General features: G+C 43.3%; 1 protein-coding gene and 1 long non-coding RNA gene across 3 annotated transcripts in view; both read left to right on the top strand.

The window, feature by feature from the left end:
- NR1D2 (nuclear receptor subfamily 1 group D member 2) overlaps positions 1 to 21,162 on the top strand; it is a 25,996-nt gene extending 4,834 nt beyond the window's left edge. The window contains exons 1-8 of one of the 2 annotated variants that reach the window (XM_081164633.1): positions 4,182 to 4,323; positions 4,788 to 4,885; positions 7,978 to 8,066; positions 8,964 to 9,108; positions 12,029 to 12,681; positions 13,855 to 14,040; positions 16,228 to 16,438; positions 17,878 to 21,162. In XM_081164633.1, the coding sequence (XP_081020759.1) occupies positions 7,989 to 8,066; positions 8,964 to 9,108; positions 12,029 to 12,681; positions 13,855 to 14,040; positions 16,228 to 16,438; positions 17,878 to 18,074 (1,470 nt within the window). In that variant the 5' untranslated portion in view covers positions 4,182 to 4,323; positions 4,788 to 4,885; positions 7,978 to 7,988 and the 3' untranslated portion in view covers positions 18,075 to 21,162. Of the gene's footprint in view, positions 1 to 4,065; positions 4,324 to 4,787; positions 4,886 to 7,977; positions 8,067 to 8,963; positions 9,109 to 12,028; positions 12,682 to 13,854; positions 14,041 to 16,227; positions 16,439 to 17,877 lie in introns of those variants that run through there. The other variant, XM_081164632.1, reaches the window with a different exon arrangement.
- On the top strand, positions 4,892 to 6,381 carry LOC308570338. The gene is made up of 2 exons (XR_014001140.1): positions 4,892 to 5,739; positions 6,002 to 6,381. It is a non-coding gene; the product is annotated as an uncharacterized lncRNA (long non-coding RNA).

Here is a 21,162-nt window from a genome sequence, read left to right as displayed (position 1 = left end):
GCTTTACAAAAAGCAGTCTTGACAGGTCCCTAAAAATAGACACAGGGAAACAGGAGGAGGAGGGGAATCACCTTGTAAAAGTACAGAGCAGAGGAGAAAGCATTATGGAAAGGTACAATGCTAATGGCCGTTTTATTTTCACTCCCATTCCTAATAATTCTTAAAAACGGAGTTTGCCTTTCTTGCTGCTATTGCAAATCTAGTTGATATTTTCACAAAGCTATCTACCGTGACCCTACTAGGATCCTAGTCACACCCAGTTAAGGTCCCCTCTTGTGTATGTGTGAATTTATTTTCTCTGCACCGTTCTCCGTGCACATTCTATGTTTAAAGTGAACCGTGAAGTTCAGTTGCTGTTTTGTTGCCCGTTCATTTAGTTTGGATAAATCCTTTTAGAGCCCTTCATAGCCCCCCCCCCTTCTCTCTCTCTCTCTCTCTCTCTCTCTCTCTCTCTCTCTCTCTCTCGTTTTCATCACCCTGAGCGGTTTGTTGTGAGCAAGATCCTTTGTGAATATGAAACAGCACCCCTCCTAATAGAGATCTTTGGGAATGTAAATGTTTGCTTGGTCCCAGGGGGGGTCATTGCCCTATAAGTCCCAACTCCATGCTTCCTATTATTTAGCCTGTGTGTAGGTTGTTAAGCATTTTCCCTGCCTGAGTCATTGTACACATTTACACATGACTGCTTATGTGTATGTTAAACCTTACTAAACTGATATTGAGACTATGCTAGTAGGTTACGTAATGACTTCCTGGCAAAGCACATGCTCAGTAAGCTATAATTATAATAATTTGCATTATTCTGTGCACATGTGTCCATCTCTTTTCATACGCAAAAGCAGCATTTTTCACATGACACTGCTAGGATGTGGGTTTATATATGTCCAAATTTGAACGCCGTTGAAAGTTTTGAAAGCGTTTCATGTTTTATTTGAAATGGGGCTTCTCCTTTGATACAAAGCTTCATTACCAAATGCGTCACTGGAATGCTAATAATTCTCCCTCTCCGGTCTTAAATATAAATAATTATGGAGCCCCAAGCCTTACGTAATTTTCATTGTGGCCTAAATCTACTTCTGTCATTGGTACTATCGTGGTTACTTATGAATTAGAGATTTCCAATGACAAACGTTAACCTGGCATATGTGAAGAGGTTAGGACTGTGCCATGATTTTATAAATTATTCCTTGTGGAGGGCAATCTCAATGTGAAGATATTTTCTTAAGGATTTTTGAGAATCACAATGTTTGAAGGACATTTAGACCTCAAACCTATGCAGATTTACTTAGGAGCATGAATGTAAGAGGGAACATGCTCCCTGAAAATATATTTTACCTGCTCTCTTCTCCCCAAATATACTTCCTAGTAATACTGCTGTAGAGTACTGATAAAATGTGAATCTAATAGGTTATGAAAGCAGTTACAGAGACATTAACACAAAAGCAACAGCCTTCAATATAATGCCTGATCTCCCCAATTTCAAGTAAGCATGTTCCGGATTGCTGCCTTGGGGCTGATTCACACATAACAAATGCCACATGGTGGCTGTCACCATGCTGCAAGCTATTCCACGGGAGGCGGTGGCGTGCCCTGAGAATGGGGGTGATTTTTCTTTCTGGCGCTTGCCGGAACCTGGAGAAAATGGGCTCAGTCTGCAAGATCAGCTCCTGCACATCAGTTGTTGTGAAGAAGCCTGTATGATATGATAGTAGCTGTGGACTTAGGTGTGCGTCGGTCCCGGTGTCCCCCCCCCCCACAATTGCACCAGTCTTTGCTTTAGTAAACAGCTAATGTTGGATTGTGGGGTACTTCCAAATGGGGCTGAATTTGCAAGCAAGTTCATTTAATGCGGGACGCGGGTGGCGCTGTGGGTTAAACCACAGAGCCTAGGACTTGCTGATCAGAAGGTTGGCGGTTCGAATCCCCGCAACGGGGTGAGCTCCTGTTGCTCTTTTCCAGCTCCTGCCAACCTAGCAGTTCGAAAGCACGACAAAGTGCAAGTAGATAAATAGGTACCGCTCCGGCGGGAAGGTAAGCGGCATTTCCTTGTTCTGCTCTGGTTTGCCAGAATTGGCTTAGTCATGCTGGCCACATGACCCGGAAGCTGTACGCCGGCTCCCTCAGCCAATAAAGCAAGATGAGTTGGCCACAACTGGACCTAATGGTCACGGGTCTCTTTACCGTTACCGGTCATTTAATGCAGCAAATGGTTTGTTGGCAACAGGGTTTTGGGTTTCTTGTTTTTATTTTATTTCCCCCGGGAAGCGGAAGTCCGCATTAAACGGGGAAGGGGGACAGACTTTGATGCCCTCCAAATTGTAGTCATGCATGTGTGGGGAGTTCGAATCCCATGAAAAGTACCCATTTGGAGGCACCCACAATAATCTTAAAGTAGAATGCCAGTCTCGTGTCTTCACAGAAAATGTAATTAAAATAAGGCTCTTCGACTTGGGACTTGTATATTCCAAGAGAGGGGGAAGTTCATTTGTAGGTTTTGAAATTCTGCTAATGCAGAATTTTCCTTTTCCCCCTTTGCAATCACTGGAAAGTGGCTTTTCCACATAATAATAAACAAAGGGAGAGAAGCTAAGACAGAATCCTAACAATAAAAATTTGAAAGCTGTGAGATATGTAAGTTCACTTAGAAAAATGAGAGTGAGAAGCAAGCTGGTTTCAAAAAGTACATTTTTATATAAAAAAATTCATTTGTTCTAGGAATTGTGTTCTTTGAGGGGTTATTCAGCTGTCATATGACCTGGAAATGGGGATATTTTTCAACACACAAACTGACTCCCATCCGTGTATAACTGAAGATGCATCTCTCAAGAACATTCACTCTTATTTTGCAAGGTAGAATATCAGGTAAAAATTTCAAAAGCACTTACTTGGGAACCTGCATCCTTGCAGAAAGCCTGTGGGGGGATGCAGGCGCCAATGGCCACAGTGATCAAACCACTTGCTTTGCAGTTGTCCCATTGTTGACCATAGGACTTCTTCAGAGTAAGTTCTGAGACCATCGCAGCCTGAGTTTATTTATGTGCTTGTGAAAAAGTTACCCTTGGGGGGAGTATCTGTCCCTGATTGTCTTTCATTCATTCCAAAGAACCCAGGGAATTGTCTTTCTATGAAGGGGAACTATGATTATTGAACAAAAGGCTCTCTACAGTTCCCAGGGTTCTTTGGGAGAAGCTTTCATTGTGGAATTATTATTTGTAGAGATACCCGTTTGTCTTTCGAAAAGCGGCAGTCCCTGGTGAATTATAGAGGTGCGCCAAGCAAATTGCTCCATGTTTTTCTTTCTGTTCATCCTTCATGGATGAAAATACTTCTTTCTTCCTTTTTGTTGTTTTTGAGACCGTGCCACTTTGATGCCCAGAAGGAGGCCTGTCAGTACACAATGGGGCGGCAGCTAAACCCGCCATGGAGCCTGTTAAGGAACCATATGCAAGCTCCCCTGAGCTCCTTTTAGTGGAAGAACGTGATACATGTGAAATAAATAAGGATTATAGTTTTTGTTGGTGCTAAGAGTTATCTATTATTTATTTGTTACACTTTTATAATGCTTTTCTGTCAACACACTTGTGCACGTGTTTTAAGCTTGCTGTCTCATAGACATGAAAGAAAAGGAAAATCTACCTGCAGTCTCAAGTCTTGTCTTGTCTTGTCTTTTCTTCTATTTCTGTGCTGCTTTTTACTCATATAAATCCCAAAGCAGCTTACAAACAAAAAGATAAAAATAATAATGGAACATCACGCATACAGCATAAATCGTATAGAATACTTAACAAGTCTATCCCACCGATTCCCTTTCTCCCAATCTTTCAGAAACAAAAGCTATCAAATACTTGCCTTTTCTACTTTCCGTTCTTAACTAATTTCATAAACTGTGTCTTGTTTTGGAACATATTGCTAAAAGCAAGACAACTATAATATGTATTGTGATCCGATTCTGAAAACTAGAAAGGCATTCGGGGGTTGTTTACATGTGGTGCGGGAGAGACTTCTGGAAGTGGATTGTAAAGTGGATCTGTGAGCTGGTAGACGTATTCCTGCTTCCTTCGACAGGTGGTGTGATTGCTTACATCAGTTCTTCAAGTTCAGCCTCTAGCCCTGCCTCGTGCCACAGCGAGGGATCGGAGAGCAGCTTCCTGTCCTCATCACCTGTACCGCAGTCACCAAACAGCTCCTCTTCAGACGGCAGCTCTAGCAGCAAGAGCAAAGAGGGCTCTGATGGAGTACCAAAGAATGACCAGTTAGATGACCGCGTTAAGGCCAGCCAGCCAAGTGTAACTGCATTGGCCAAGGGTCATGGTGGACTTACAAGTAAGTATTCATTTGTAGTAGCTCTGCTTTTGTTTAGGCTCAATTCAGGCATCATGTTTCCAGTCTATGGTTGGGAGAATGGGAGGGAATGTGCTTAGGGCTCCATCTTCTCCCCTGTGCTTTGCTACTGGGGCTGGTCTGGGTTTGACTACAGATCAGGATTTTTCAAACTATGGTCTGGAGACTCTCCTAGTTAGCACTATCCATATTTAGTCCTGATTCAGGCATAAGGGCATGCTATGCTTATAGCAAAACCTAAAAGGGAGGAGCTGGAAGAAGAAGCCTCTAAACACATTGGGAATTCCCAATCTCCAAACCATGATTGGCAAACAACACCTGAATTGATCATTGATATGTTGTCCACACTAAATAAATATATTTGTCTGCAGCCTGAGGGCATCCTTCTGCCTAGAGCCTGTAGCACTTAACATTCAGTGCTTAACCTCTGACTTCCTTCCTTCTAGATAGACTGTAGCTCTGGTTCTCAACCTCTGGCAAACTGGAGCTCCTGCCTCACAGTGCAAAGTGGTGCCAACAGGCCATGTTGTCCTGTGGTCCACAAGTAAGTTTAAAAGTTGAGATCTGACTATAAAAGGACCCCCAGACTTGTCCCCCTCCAACCATCCCAGTTAAGCAACCCTCCCCATTTTGAGGCCATCGAGGCTTCCAGTTGTGTAAAAGGTTGCTTTTATACAGCTCATGATGTCTTCTTACAGTAAATTTGAAGCAAATTACCGAACAGAAAGTAGGTAAAAGTTTGGCAGCACACTGTACACGGTTAGTAGTGGGAACACCAAAATAAAACTCATCATCCACAGATTCTATCTTCCATAGTGCTAGATTCAATCTGTAACAGCACCCAAGCTTTCCTGTGTATATTATTTTAAATTTAGAAGGACTATAAGATGCCATATTCCATACTGGGGCCACCTCACCCAATACTGCCTAATCTAACTGGTAGCGCCCCCACACCCGGTCTCAGGCTAAGGTCTTTCCCATCCCCTAGTAACTGATGCTTTTGAAACAGAGGCATCTCTGAGGGAAAAGTGTGTGCTTTGCCATTGCACAAATTGAGAGTTGCCTGTATGCAATTTTGGCTTGGGCTGCTATCCCAGAACGTAATCCCAGTATAAAATCTTGGCTTACTGTAATAGAACATGGTTTGGTTTGGGGTTTTTTTTACAAGATTTCTTGTGTGGTTTTTTCCCCAGAGGCCAGCAGCAACTTGGTTGTTATCTGTAGAGCTAAATTATTTCTAATTTTCCTCGAATTTGCTTGGTGCTGAAGTGGTTGCTAATCTTCCTAACTGTTGATTCTGTATTTGACTCTACTTGGAAACTGTTTCCAACATGATTCACAGATAACAAGATTTTCATCCTTGATAAAGTCAGCACCCAGGGTGTTTCTTTGTTTGCAGTTTGGTGGTACAGTCATACCTCGGGTTAAATATGCTTTGAGTTGAGCGCGTTCAAGTTGCGCTCCTCGGCAACCCGGAAGTAATGGAGCACGTTACTACCGGGTTTCTCCGCTTGCGCATGCGCAGACGCTCAAAATGACGTCACACGCATGCACAGAAGCGGCGAAAAGCGACGCGTGCATGCTCAGACATACCGTCGCTCCTTACGTTTACCTCTAGATGCAAACGGGGCTCCGGAACAGATCCCGTTCATATCTAGAGATACCACTGTATATTTGTGTGTATACAGTAGTATATTGGTTGTCCAACGGCTTGGTTCCTGAACAAATCTGCTCCCAAACACCACAAACCCAGAAGTGACTGTTCCGGTTTGCAAACGTTTTTCCGAAGCCAAATGTCTGACGCGGCTTTCGCGGCTTCCAATTGAGTGCTGGAAGCTCCTGCAGACAATCGAAAGCCATGCCTTGGTTTTTGAGCGGTCCGGGAGTTGAATGGATTAAGTTTAACAACCAAGGTACCACTGTATCTACATCTATATGTATATGTACACAAATATTGTCTATGGATATATACACACATACACATTTGGTAGTAAAAAGATTGCCCTAGGATACAGGTTTCAAATAACTTCAGGGTAATAATAATAATAGCGGGACACGGGTGGCGCTGTGGGTTAAACCACAGAGCCTAGCACTTGCCGATCAGAAGGTTGGCGGTTTGAATCCCCGTGATGGGGTGAGCTCCCGTTGCTCGGTCCCTGCTCCTGCCAAGCTAGCAGTTTGAAATCATGTCAAAATGCAAGTAGATAAATAGGTACCACTCTGGTGGGAAAGTAAACGGCGTTTCCGTGCGCTGCTCTGGTTCGCCAGAAGCTGCTTAGTCATGCTGGCCACATGACCCGGAAGCTGTACGCTGGCTCCCTTAGCCAGTAAAGCAAGATGAACGCCGCAACCCCAGAGTCAGCCACGACTGGACCTAATGGTCAGGGGTCCCTTTACCTTTTAATAATAATAATAAAAAACTTCATATGACAAGTCATGGCCAGCAATTGAATCCTACACATTTGTGAAAGTGTGTTTACTATGATGGCACCAACATATTGCAGTGCTCACATTTTTGTGTCACAAAGCAGATGTATCTGTTTGCTGTTCTCTGATATTTTGCCTTGGTGCTACGATTTTGTGATGGTACTATGATAAACATGCAGGCTGAAGACAGCAAAAGGCAGAGGGAAATTTAGAGACAGTATTTTTTCTTTTTTTAGAGTAGTTCCCAAGTGGGGAAGCATCTCTGTGATGGTCACATGCATGGTTATTCTATGCAGGCTTCCTAGAGTGGTCCTAAGGCAAGGGATAGAATCCTGTGGCCCTCTCGATGTTGTAAGATTCCCACCAACCCTAACCATTAGCCATGATGACTGGGGCCGATAGCTCAGTTCTTGAGTGACCATAGCCAGCCTATGGTCATTAGACTCCCCAACTCCCATTGGCCCCAGCTTAATGATCTGAATGGTCAAGGATAGTGTGAAGCAAGATCTTGAAAACCACAAGTTAGCTACTCCTGCCCTAGGCCAACTACTAAAGCAGGCTTTCCTAAAATTGTGTCTCCAGCTTTTGTTGGGCTACAATTCCCATGATCCCTGAGCACTTGTCCCGCTTGCTAAGCAGATAGGAGTTGTAGTCCAACAACAGCTGGAGACCCAAGTTTGGGAATCCTCGCTCTAAGGCCTAGATACCATTTTGTTTCTTAGTTGAGGGAATCAACAAAGTGGGAAGACATGTGGAATTCATATTACGCCCATCTTGTCAATAGTGATAATGATAATAATTTATTGTTTATTTATGGGTTTCCCCAGCCACTCTTGGCGGCTCCCAACAGAATATTAAAAACACAATAAAATATCAAACATTAAAAACTTCTCTAAACAGGGCTGCCTTCAGATGTCTTCTAAAAGTCAGATAGTTGTTTATTTCCTTAACATCTGATGGGAGGGTGTTCCACAGGGCAGGCGCCACTACCGAGAAGGCCCTCTGCCTGGTTCCCTGTAACCTCACTTCTCGCAGTGAGGGAACCTCCAGAAGGCCCTCAGAGTTGGACCTCGGTGTCCAGGCTGAACGATGGGGGTGGAGACGCTCCTTCAGGTATACTGGAATTTGCCTCTTTAACAAAAAGAATGTAACGTAAGTCAAATATGTGTTGTTTCTATTAGGTTGTAATGCTTATTTTTCTATTTATAGAATTTAATGGTATGGTCCTGCTGTGTAAAGTCTGTGGAGATGTTGCCTCAGGATTCCACTATGGGGTCCATGCCTGTGAGGGGTGCAAGGTGAAGTATAATTTTATAATGTGAATATCTTATTGGAGCAGTTGGCGAATAGAATTTCAGGGACAAGTGCAGATGTACCTGGTGGTTGGGGGGGGGGGAAGCAAATGTTTGTTGCAGCTCTAAAACCCTAACCCTACAAGCTTTAAAACTATCTGGAATCTCCTAAGCGAGTCTTGTTATTGTGACCTTCCATCCTTTGGGGGGGTCTCAGTGTCCAGGACTTGCAATATTGAAATGCAGTGCTTTTTCTATTAAAAAAATATGTTTAAGGGTACACTCATTTTCCTACTCATATTGAAATACTGCCCCTCAATGAGGCCAAACTTGGATCACAAAATGTTGAGGGGTATGCGTACCTCAAGTGACACGGGTGGCGCCATGGGTTAAACCACAGAGCCTAGGACTTGCCGATCAGAAGGTTGGCGGTTCGAATCCCCACGATGGGGTGAGCTCCCATTGTTCGGTCCCAGCTTCTGCCAACCTAGCGGTTCGAAAGCACGTCAAAGTGCAAGTAGATAAATAGGTACCGCTCTGGCGGGAAGGTAAACGGCGTTTCCGTGCGCTGCTCTGGTTTGCCAGAAGTGGCTTAGTCATGCTTGCCACATGACCTGGAAGCTGTACGCCGGCTCCCTCGGCCAATAAAGCGAGATGAGCGCCACAACCCCAGAGTTGGCCACGACTGGACCTAGTGGTCAGGGGTCCCTTTAGCTTTACTTTTATGTGTACCTCCAGAAAAAAGCACTACTGAAATGTGCTTGGTTGGGGACATCAGTTGGCATGTTATTGTCAACAGCCAGATTCCAGGTTACAATGCAAGTTTCTGTTGATGAGGCATGCTTGAAAATTGCTTGCAAAAAAAAGGTGGTTTGAAACTTAACAGTTGCTTGTTCTTTTCAGGGCTTTTTCAGAAGAAGCATCCAGCAGAATATCAAATACAAGAAGTGCCTGAAGAATAATAACTGCTCTATAATGAGAATGAATAGGAATAGGTGCCAGCAGTGCCGGTTCAAAAAATGTTTGTCGGTTGGGATGTCAAGAGATGGTATGTTTCTATATTGAGAGCAGTTAGCTTCAAAAAGGTGAATTGTAGTGCTTTTCATACCTAATTATAAAAAGTTGGTCTAGAGCAGGTTTTTCCAAAAACTTGGGTCACCAGCTGTTTTTGGACTACAGTTCCCATCATCCCTGACCACTGGTCCTGCTAGCTAGGGATGATGGGAGTTGTAGTCCAAAAAAATAGCCGCAGACCCACGTTTGGGAAACCCTGGTGTTGAGTAATGGTGTGACATGCAAACTGATTCAAATGTCACCTCAACCATGAACTTATGAGATGCCTTAATGACAACCTGCTATTTTTTTTATTACACTCCTTCCTTTGGTTGGGGGGGGGGCAAAATTGGGAAAATACTGACAGAGCATACAGGACTGTGGTAAGGATTACAGAGGTAGTGCATGTGAAGCCTGGTAATGAGCTTTCTGTCCGTGATATAAACTGTATCCATTGCACTGAGGTCCCACCGGGTGCGCGAGGCTTGGGGCGGCAGCGGACTGCTTGCGCGCACCTAGAAGCTTGGGGCGTGCTGAGCTCAGCGCGCCCCAAGCTTCTGCGTGCCGGCAAGCAGTCCGCTAGCCCTGGGAGAGCCGCGGGGCTCTCCCAGGGCTAGCGGATCGCTGCGCTACACCAGGAGCTTGGGGCGTGCTGAGCTGCCGCCCCAAGCCTCGCGCACCCGGTGGGACCTCCTGCCGGGTGCGCGAGGCTTGCAGACACTCGCCCGAAGCAGGGGGAGCCCTCCCGAGGGCTCCCCGTGCTTCGGGCGACAGGCTGCCGCCCCAAGCCTCGCGCACCCGGTGGGACCTCCTGCCGGGTGCGCGAGGCTTGCAGGCATTCGCCCCATAAGACGCACCCCGATTTCCCCTTCATTTTTGGAGGGGAAAAAGTGCGTCTTATGGGGCGAAAAATACGGTACCAGACTTTTCCGTCTATAAGACGCCCCCCCCCCATGTATAAGACATCCCCAATTTTGGGGGACTCAAATTTAAGAAAATGGGGGGAGATGGCACAGAGTCGTTGAGCTTTTCATAGGGGGGATTGCCGAAGATTGCTCATGCATCGCTAAGTCCGCCTCCCGTCTGTCCCATCGCCGGCAGAAGCTGCCAATCACCCATCCAACTACCGGAGCGTCAGCCAATCAACACCACCCGTTGACGCAGCAACCAATAACACGCACAATAGCCCCTGACAGCCTCGGCAGCAACCAATCAATCGTCCACCCTATGCACTAACCTTGTATAAGACGACCCCCACTTTTTAGCATGATTTTAAAAGAAAATAACCTAGTCTTGTACATGGAAAAGTACAGGAAATGGTGAAACAATATGCATTAATTTCTAAGGGGATTGAGAGTTTAAGGAGCCTTGGGAGGAAACACATGCAAAACAGTCCTACAGCTGGGAGGCAATAATAGTGGTTGTCCAACCAGAATCTGATTTTGCTTGACACCATCTTTCCCCCATATTGGCAGACCGGCATAAGGGGCTGGTTTTCTTCTCCCTCAAGCCAACATGTTTTTATACTTTACATGAGCTGCTAAACTGTAAGTGGCCATGCCTTTTTAAAACGACGAAGTAGCTTGTTCTTAGCTACACAAGTGACGGCTGTTACTTCTTCCACTTGCGGCATGAAAACTGCTTCCTGCATCGTGTTATTGCTTGTGTTTGTGGGAAAGGAAGTCAAAGCAATCTCTTACCACTGCAAGTTGCGAAAACACATTGCTAACCGGGGCAGCCAATATGGGCTGCTTTCTCTGGTAAAGTTCCTTAGGCGGCTTCAAGCCCAGGGAATGCCTCCATTCAGACAGATGATCCTTTTACGACTTTATTTACAGTGGTACCTCGGGTTAAGTACCTTCATACTGTTGTGGCTTACGGCCAAACAAGTATCCACTTACTCAAGACTCATATTAATGGTACTAAATGCAAAAGGTGTGTCTCTCCCCCCCACCCCCAAAGTCGAATCAAAAATATATTAAGGTCTTCCAGCCACAGCCATTGAGAGTTGAATTCTGGTCCTCCTGCAACTTTATGCAAAGACAGCGTTCAAGCACACTTCACTGGGGAAACCCAGCCAGATGGGTGGTGTATAAATTACAGTATTTATTATTATTATCATTATTACTACTACTACAGCGGTACCTCAGGTTAAGTACTTAATTCGTTCCGGAAGTCCGTTCTTAACCTGAAACTGTTCTTAATCTGAGGTACTACTTTAGCTAATGGGGCCTCCCGCTGTTGCCGCGCCACCGGAGCACGATTTCTGTTCTCATCCTGAAGCAAAGTTCTTAACCCAAGGTACTATTTCTGGGTTAGTGGAGTCTGTAACCTGAAGCGTATGTAACCTGAGGTACCACTGTATATGCATTTATAACCTGCCTTTCCTCATGTGGCTGGAAGGTGGGTTACATATGGGTCAATTCAACCAGCAAATCATGTAAAAGTTCCCTCCTTTTTCATGTAATCATGTAAAAGTTCCTTCCCTTTTCAAAAGCAGTTTGCTGTTTGGCCTTGTAGCCGAAGCTCCTTTTTGAGAAACCACACACATCTGAAGCTGCTTTGGGCTCAGAGAACAAGTATCATAGTCCCCTAGTCCTTGTTTGGAGAACTACCATCAGAAATACACTCATTGGTTTAATCAGTGGCACCTGTGCTTTTTCCCCTACAAACATAGGTGCCGGTACTTACTGTGAAGTTTGTTACAGTAAGTGCCACACTTTTTAACAACAAAAAAGAGGGGCCTGTACTGCGTACTCCAGTAAAAAAAGCATCGAGTGGCATGTGATTCTCTGTGTTTTGATTAGTTTTTGAAGCAGGAGAGAGTTTTGTTTGCTTGTACAGCATTTCCGCTAGAATTTGTCAGCCCGCGTGTAGCTAAAGAGTCTTGTTTTGGTTTTGTTCCTTTTCCGAAGCCGTTCGATTTGGCCGGATTCCTAAACGTGAGAAGCAGAGGATGTTGATCGAGATGCAAAGCGCCATGAAAACCATGATGAACACCCAGTTCAGCGATCATTTGTCCAGCGAAGCCTCGAAAGAGAGCCAAGAACCGTTGCTTCTGCTGCCTCAAGAAGAGCTGAGCACCAAACGTCAAGAAGAGCAGAAAAACGCCGGCGGCCGTTCTCCTCCTCCTCCTGCTCTCCTCCTCCCCCCTCCTCCCCCTCCCCCCTCTGACATTGCTAAGGAAGAAGTGATTGGCATGGTGACCAGAGCCCACAAGGATACCTTTATGTACAACCAGGAGCAACCCGAAAACCCTCCCACTCCTGGGCAGCCCCAGAATATGGAGAGAAACCTAAAATACGGTGGTGGTAGCGAAACCAATAATAGTGGCATAAGCTGCGCCCATCATGGTGGGAATGAACAACATTTCATTGGACAACACAAAGGGCGAAACAACATGCATTATCCAAATGGGCGTAGTAACCTTTGCTTTACAAACAGCCATTCGGTGAACATTGCTAATGGCGCCACCTCAAAAAGTTGCAATGGTAGGCCTGAAAGTGGCTTTCCTCAGCATGTGTCTATGAATGCTTACCCCTGCAACCCCGGAGAAAGGATGCACCTGGTACAACTAATTCTTAATTTCTCTTGCACAGTTCTCTGAGGGATTGTTACTTGGTGTAGGTTCAGACTAGTCACATGGGCTGGGAGTGGCTTCTCCCTGGGACTACCTTGTTTAGTGAAATAATATCCTCAGGGTAATGACAACAACAAAAAATACGAGAGGGAGATTACTGAGGTGGTTTTTTTTGGGCGGGGGTTGCCAAAATCAATTGGCCCCTCGCTAAAAGAACCTCTTTCCAATTGGAAAAAAAAAGTATGGTTGGGAAAATGACTGATAGTGGGAAATGTTTGCCATTATTGTGTTTAACTGAGGTATATTTTATGAAACCCCAAATATGGTTTGTTTCTAATCTTGGGAATCTTCTGCTTCCCGTTTTTTAACCAATCCCAGTTTGCTGTGTTATCCAAACTCGAAATGTAGCCATCTGCATAAACTATGGCATGAGGTTGCCTTGCTTCAGCTAACAGGAGTTAAAATTAACCACAGTTTGTCACAACTCGGCAAACTCTGGTTAATCAAAAATGGAAGCAGAAGTGAACTACTCCCCGCAATGGCTCCAGAAGAGGGAGAAGTGCTCAAACACAAGCCTTGGCTAGGCATATTGTTGTAAATCTAAAACCTGTTTAGCATGTGTAAAGCAGCCTTTATAGAATTCAGTCAGTTGGGTAATAAGACTTGACTGTCATCTAATGAATTGTGAATTGCTAGGAAAATTAGTGTCAGTGAAACTTAACCAGCTGCTGTATTTCACCGAAAACTTGGTGATCAGGCTCACAGTGTTTTTACTTGAGAATTAAATGCAACTTTTAAGCTTCTCTCTTTCTCTCATGCTTTGTATGCCATGTTTTTAATGTGCATTGGAAAGCAGAAGAGAGATCAAATACACACGCAGATTTCAGGAAGATGTAGCCGATCAATTTAAGCTCTGATTATAAGAACTGCTGCGTCTTGGAAGTGAATCTTTCATAATAATATTTTTTCATTAAACTGTACTGTGGATCGTAACACATATTTAATTTTAATCCAGGCCTCACACATTTAGTATGTAGTCTCCAACTATATTTTGTTGATGTTCCTATTATTGTAATAACTTATGAAGATTTTTGAAACTATGAAATATCTTGGCCAGTTTGCTTGGAAAAGAATATTGAGACTGTGTGTATAAATATCTAGGTTTGCCCAATGAACAAGACTCCTTTTGTGGACCCAAATAAGTCTGGTCATGAAGTCTGGGAAGAATTTTCCATGAGCTTTACTCCTGCTGTGAAGGAAGTGGTGGAGTTTGCCAAACGTGTCCCAGGCTTCCGAGACCTTTCGCAGCATGACCAAGTAAACCTTCTGAAGGCTGGAACCTTTGAGGTGAATATTGTCTTAATTGAATGTATTGCAGATGTTTTGCTGTGGCGTGCTATATATATAATAGATTCATTTTGTTTTGACCTTTTCTTCCCCCCTGCAGCCTTGTCGGTTTAAAATGGATCAAAAGTTAGCGCTGCTATTTTGATGACTTTGGTAGTTGTCTGCAGCAGTCGTCCGAAATGTTTGGCAGAGGTTATCTTTGCACAAAACTACTGCTACTTTGGCTTGTTCTTCCCCTCAGGAATATGAGTTCAGTTCTCTTACCCTCTTACCCTTACAGAATGTCAGTGTGACATAGCCTTAGATGTGGGACTGTTTTGAATCACATAACAGATGAGGTTGAATCCTGACAAGACAGAAGTACTGTTTTGGGGGGACAGGGGATGGGTGGGGGTGGACGACTCCCTGGTCCTGAATGGGGTAATTGTGGCCCTGAAGGACCAGGCATGCAGCCTGGGAGTCACTGTGGACTCACAGCTGTCCATGGAGGCGCAGGTTAATTTTGTGGCCAGGGCAGCTGTTTACCAGCTCCATCTGGTACACAGGCTGAGACCCTACCTGCCCGCAGACTGTCTCGCCAGAGTGGTGCATGCTCTGGTTATCTCCCGCTTGGACTACTGCAATGCACTCTACCTTTGAAGGTGACTTGGAAACTATAACTAATCCAGAATGTGGCAGCTAGACTGGTGACTGGGAGTGGCCTCAGAGACCACATAACACCAGTCCTGAAAAACATACATTAGCTGCCAGTACTTTTCCCAGCACAATTCAAAGTGTTGTTGCTGACCTTTAAAGCCCTAAATGGCCTTGGCCCAGTATACCTGAAGGAACGTCTCCATCCCCATTGTTCAGCCCAGACACTGAGGTCCAGCTCTGGGGGCCTTCTGACAGTTCTCTCCCTGCGAGAAGTGAGGTTACAGGGAAGCAGGCAGAGAGGGCGTTCTCGGCAGTGGCGCCCGCCCTGTGGAACGCTCTGCTGTCAGATATCAAGGAAATAAACAACCATCTGACTTTTAGAAGACATCTGAAGGCAGCCCTGTTTAGGGAAGTTTTTGATGTTTGAAGTTTTATTCTGTTGTTAATGTTCTGTTGTGAGCTGCCCAGAGTGGCTGGGGAAACCCAGCCAGATGGGTGGGGTAGAAATAAATAACTTGCTATTATTATTGAAATATTTTCAAAAGGTAATTTGTGATGGCTGGGGAATAAATAATAAATTACTATTATTATTAATATTGTGACACCACTACCCTGTCCCCCTCAAGGGACATTGCGTGTGAGTTTATTCTCAACCACACTTAGCATGTTCTCTCTCCAGAGCATGCATGTAATGATATAAGCTTTGGTTTTTGACTAAAACCCATTCTGGTAAATGATCTAGGCCAATAATTCCCAATTAGCTAAGTACGGTGAACCCCCTGTTTTTCTAGAGCAAGAGCAGACTGCAAATGTGGGAGTAGGACATGCAGGGAAATGTTCCTTGTTTCTGTTTTTTTAAGCCAAAATACAGTGCAACCTCAGTTGTCAAACTAATCTGTTCCAGAAGACCATTGAACTTCCGAAACTTTTGACAACCGAAGCGCAATGGGCGGTTGGAAAACTCAACTGAGAAAATTGAGAAACATGGCTCGGAAGCCATTTGACTTCCTAGGCATGTTTGAAAACGGAAGCAATTACTTTCGGGTTTTCGGCGTTCGAAAACCGAAACGTTCAGCTTCCAAGACGCTCAAAAACAAGGTTCCACTGTACTCCTTTCTGCATTACCTTTTTAAATCTTAATTTTTTTTTTTTGTTTGAAATCAGTTTGTATAAGCTAACTCATCTCGTCCAGACATTTATTGTGAGAATATTTTAGCCTGTATAGTGTCCGTATTTACTTTAGAAAATCATGGAGGGTGATTTATAAACAAATGAGTAAAAGAAAAGTAGGCTGTGGACCAGAGACAGTATTACACAGGTGGAGGTATGTTGGTGATGCAGGAAGCTTCTGTGCTGGTCATTTTGTGGGGAAACCTGTTTTCATGTACAGAAACAACATTCCTTCTGTTTAAAAAAGCAATTGTACCTGTTCACCAGCTGTCAGACAAGCAATGTTATCAATGTATAGTGTTACACACTGACTTCTTTTATCCCTAATTTCCTGCAGATTGGTCTAATCTTTTTTTAATTGCTCTTTTTTCTTTTGGGTAGGTTTTAATGGTACGGTTTGCATCCTTATTTGATGCAAAGGATCGCACTGTCACGTTTCTTAGTGGAAAGAAATACAGTGTGGACGATCTGCGTTCAATGGGAGCTGGTGATCTGCTCAACTCCATGTTTGAGTTTAGTGAGAAACTAAATGCCCTGAACCTTAGTGATGAAGAAATGAGCTTGTTTACAGCTGTGGTCCTTGTGTCTGCTGGTAAGAAAGTTAATCCATACCATGTAATAAAATATTCTTGTATATCTCCAGATTTAAAATCGGCACCTTGGTCGTCTTTTCAGAATAAAAGAAATCTAGCTAATGGGTTGGGGAGTATTGTTTATTTTTATAAATAAGTGGGGGTTTCTTCAGAGCACCTGAGAATTATATCCTTCCGTCATTGATGTGGGGTGGAAGAATTTCAACAACAGCAAATGTGTGTAACTCACATCTCTCAGTGAGGGAACCTCCAGGAGGCCCTCAGAGCTGGTCCTGAGTGTCCGAGCTGAACGATGGGGTGGAGATGCTCCTTCAGGTATACTGGGCCGAGGCCGTTTAGGGCTTTAAAGGTCAGCACCAACACTTTGCATTGTGCTCAGTAATGTACTGAGAACTAATGTAGGTCTTTCAGGACCAGTGTTATGTAGTCTCGGCAGCTGCTCCCAGCCACCAGTCTAGCTGCTGCATTCTGGATTAGTTGTAGTTTCCGGGTAACCTTCAATGGTAGCTCCACGTAGAGCACCTTGCAGTAGTCCAAGCAGGAGAATGCTTTCATACATGGGCCTTTCTCCACCTATGGATCTTCCTCCCTCCATGAAGCAGGAGACCCACACTATCCTAGACCCCCAGGGTGCCCCACCAGAGACCATCATATTTCAGACAAAAGGCTTGCCCACACTTTGTAGGCACTGTCCAAGAGGTTCTTCCTTTGTCCTGCCACTTTCCCTGGGGGGGGGGGATACCCACTGTTTACAGCTGAAGTGGAAGAAGCATTAATATGCAGAAAACCCATTGGTGTTTGTTCTGATTCATCAGTAAACAACGCGGTTTCCTGGGGGCAAAAGAAGAAACCTAAAAATCGAATGCCTAAAAATTACAGGGTAAGTGTGGGTGGACCCTTAGTTGCTGCAGAGCTGTACAGCAGAAGATAAAGTGGCCCCGTGTACTTGGTGAGTAGAGCAGAACAGGTCCTCATTCCTGTTCCCTTTCCATAAAATTCCTCTTGCTACAAAAGAAGAGGAGTTCTGCATTGTTCATAGCATCACAAAATAAGGGGACACTGCTCTGCATTCCAGGGGTACCTTTGAGTAAACCCACTAAAATAAACGAACATAAGTTAGTCACGTTCACTAATTCCAGTGGGTCTACTCGGTGAGTTTGGCTAACCTTGAATACAACCCTTTTGACTTAGGGTAGGATTTTTTTGTTATGTGAGGATGTTGAGAAGTGCTTTGCAAAACAGGCACCTAACTAAAAGCTTCAGTATGTAGGTTTATGCCTCCGTTTGTATTAACTCTTGCATTAGTCAACCCTGAATTCCCACTAACTAACACAAATGCTTTAATGAATAGCTGGACATAGAGTTGAATTTCATACTAACCAGTGTTAAATTGGCACACCAAATAACCGTCTCCGTTCCGTTCTCTTCTGTTGTTTAGAACGATCGGGAATAGAAAATGTCAACTCGGTGGAAGCATTGCAAGAAACACTAATTCGCGTGCTTAGGACCTTAATCACAAAAAACCATCCGAACGAAGCCTCTATATTTACAAAACTACTCTTGAAGTTGCCTGACCTGCGTTCCTTAAACAACATGCACTCTGAGGAACTCCTGGCCTTTAAAGTTCACCCATAGGCTTTTACCTCTTGTTTATAGAATGGACTTGCTTCCTGTCAATTAACTGTGGTTATTTCATGCTATAAAATGTTTATTTATGTTTGTTTGTACCTTTTGTGGAGAAGAAGAACTTGCTTTCTGTGTGATAGATGTTCTGTTGCCATGCAATAACAATGTTTCGGGTTGACCATTTTCCCCCTCAGTTACAACATGGCCATAGATTTCTTCATGATTATCCAAAAACAGCCCCATTTGCACTAAAAGTGAAGAGGTTACATTCAATCTTACGGATATTGATTGTTAATTACTGCACCCTTACAGTAAAGACCAATTAACTGGCTCTGCTATAAACAAGAATGCACAATGGCTATATGCAGAAAACAGAATTTTGGATAAATGACACTACAGTAACTGAAGATGGATTTAATTTGTTTATCCCCCCCTTTGAGCATCTCATCTTGGTTCAGTAGGAAGCTCAGAAAATTTGTTTTGCTTTTTGGAAGCTCAGGAGCTCCATGAAGAAGTCTCATTGTAAACTGATTAGATAGCTCCAAGCACAAGCGCACATGTGCAGTATGTATGTATAGTATGAAGAGATATTGGGCGTGTTACGACTTTTAAGAAATACATTGTTTGTGTATGTATATATTTAAGTGTATGTATGTAAATAGTTCTAATTGAAACAACATGCATATAATTTCTTCACAATATTTTTCAACTGTGAAGAAGTTAACCAAACGAAAGGTGGTTGACCCATGGGAACAACGGAAGCGATGCTTTAGGTGACGCGCTGCCGAACCAAATGTCTCGAGAGTTCATCATGTTTATAGAGATTTTCAGGTTAACTGCGGTGTGCCGAGTTCGCTGCTTCGAGAAGTCTTACAGAATCAAAAGTGAAATGGCAGATCTGTCAAATCAGTTAAAGGTACTGGATTGGGCTGACTTTTTTTTAATCTATTGCTTCTATGATTCTTATGTGCTAATAGACACTTAAAGTTGCTGGACACACTACTCTTATCTGGAAGGAAATTTTTCAGATGAAGCTTGTAATCTCTGTAGTTTTAGAGAATCATGATAAATTTCAAGGATACGATTGATCAAACACCTTCATTGCATATGTTTGTGTGTCCTTTGAATCTGTACACTTTATACACCTGTATGCTGCTTGAATGGGAATGGGAAACAAAAAACAGACACAGTCAGTGGCTCACGAGGTATGTTTGTTGCCCAAGTGTGTTCTATTAAGGTTAGAGTTGTAAAGGTTTTCTTAAACCTTTTTTGGTGTACATAACAAAGGTCTGTTAGATAGTCTGTCTGACACCAGGTCTATTTTTCTATAATTTTGATGTTCTTTTTAAAAATGTCAATGAGAAATCCCCAGGCACAAGGATTTCCTTTGCATCTAGATACTATCTCAAAATAATATTTTCCTATAATATCAAGAAGTAAAAACAAACAATGGCACTTAAAATAAGCCAGAACGTTATGACTAGCCTTATTGTTACCACAGTATGGAAGGAAAAATTCTTTCTACTTCCTCCTTAAGGAAAGCATTGAATCCCCAGTTTACAACCTCAATATTTCACATGACTGTATTGCTTGAAGGTACAAACTTGCATCTCCCATTGTGCTTAGGTGAAGAATTGCAGCTTCATGGGTTCAATAGATGTTTAGTATTTTCTGCTGTTAAATGGTGGAGGTAGATTTGATGCCCTGTCACAGCATAAAACTTTGGAGCATTTTGTATTACTGCTTTTTATTTTAAGAGGTTGTTTCAAAAAATTCAATCTAGTTCAGAGGGAATATGTGCATCTAATTGTCTTCTGCACACAGAACTCAGACCACTAGGAAACAACCCATTCTTCCAATTTCAGTTGCACAACCACTTGGTGATGTCTTGAGACAGCTTATGCTTTCAAAACATGAATTGTTGACTTGGTATAATACAGGTATTTCAGTAACTATATTTTTTATTAATCAAGGACAGGTAAGCCATTTAGCATCCACTGCTTAAAAATCAAAGAAGAAAGTTGCCCTGATTTTTAGGCTTCCTACAGAAGCTTCCTCCCTACTTATACAATGTCTCTTCATTTTATTTTTAAGTCTTTAGAAAAGTATAACCAGCACAATGTAAAGTATTATTTTAAAAGTTTCCATATTTGTGCATCTAATTAGATAATTATGTGGTGAAATAAATGCATGCAATTTCATTTTAAACAACATGTTCCTGTACATTAAAGAACCTGATTTACGTTGTTCTGGGTTGTTGTTTATTAACAAATTCACGATCCAAGTACAGTCGTACCTCGGCTCCCGAATGCCTTGGGAGTTGAACGTTTCGGCTCCCGAACGATCGAAAACCAGAAGTGAGTGTTCCGGTTTTCAAACTTCCTTTTGGAACTTGAACGTCCGGTGTGGCTTGCACGGCTTCCGATTGGCTGCCGGAGCTTCTTGCAGCTAATCAGAAGCCGTGCTTTGGAAGTTGAACGGACTTCCGGAACGGATTCTGTTCAACTGCTGAGGTACGACTGTACAACTTTATTTATAACATACCCCTGTGTTGCAGTCTCCAAGGCAGCTGTTGTCAACCTACCACTAGATGTTTTGGACAACAACTCCCATAAGCTGCAGACAGCATATGCTGATGGGAGTTGTAGTCCAGAACAATTGGAGGGGCACCAGGTTAGTGAAAACTACTCTAGGGCCTAGCACTTGTGTTATGCTGGCAGCACTAAGAGTCACTGGAATGCTTCTCACGCTGGTGTGGTGTTAAGATGAGCCACACAACAGCATTTTCTCATACTAGGATCAAACTTCAGATAACTGGGTAATGTCTGTGTAAAAAAGGATCTGGCCTTAGTGAGCAAGGAAGCCATTTGCTAAACAAGTTAGATCTTGTTACATCTAAAGAAACTCTGCTTTACTGTGTTGCTGGTTATACACTTGTTAAATACTGAGAAATATTTCGCATTAGACTTTTGAGTACTGTAGATGGGATGTTGCTAAGAGACTATGAAAACGTACTGTATGAAACTAAATGAATTTTTTTACTCTGGTTTTTCATGTTTAAAAAGATTAAATATGGGCATTATGTTGGCAAAGCAGA

The sequence above is a fragment of the Podarcis bocagei genome (assembly GCF_964188305.1).
Source record: "Podarcis bocagei genome assembly, chromosome: 12".
Lineage (NCBI taxonomy): Eukaryota > Metazoa > Chordata > Lepidosauria > Squamata > Lacertidae > Podarcis > Podarcis bocagei.
The sequence above is the reverse complement of the archived record's forward strand: the minus strand, read 5'-3'. Positions and strand labels throughout refer to the sequence as shown.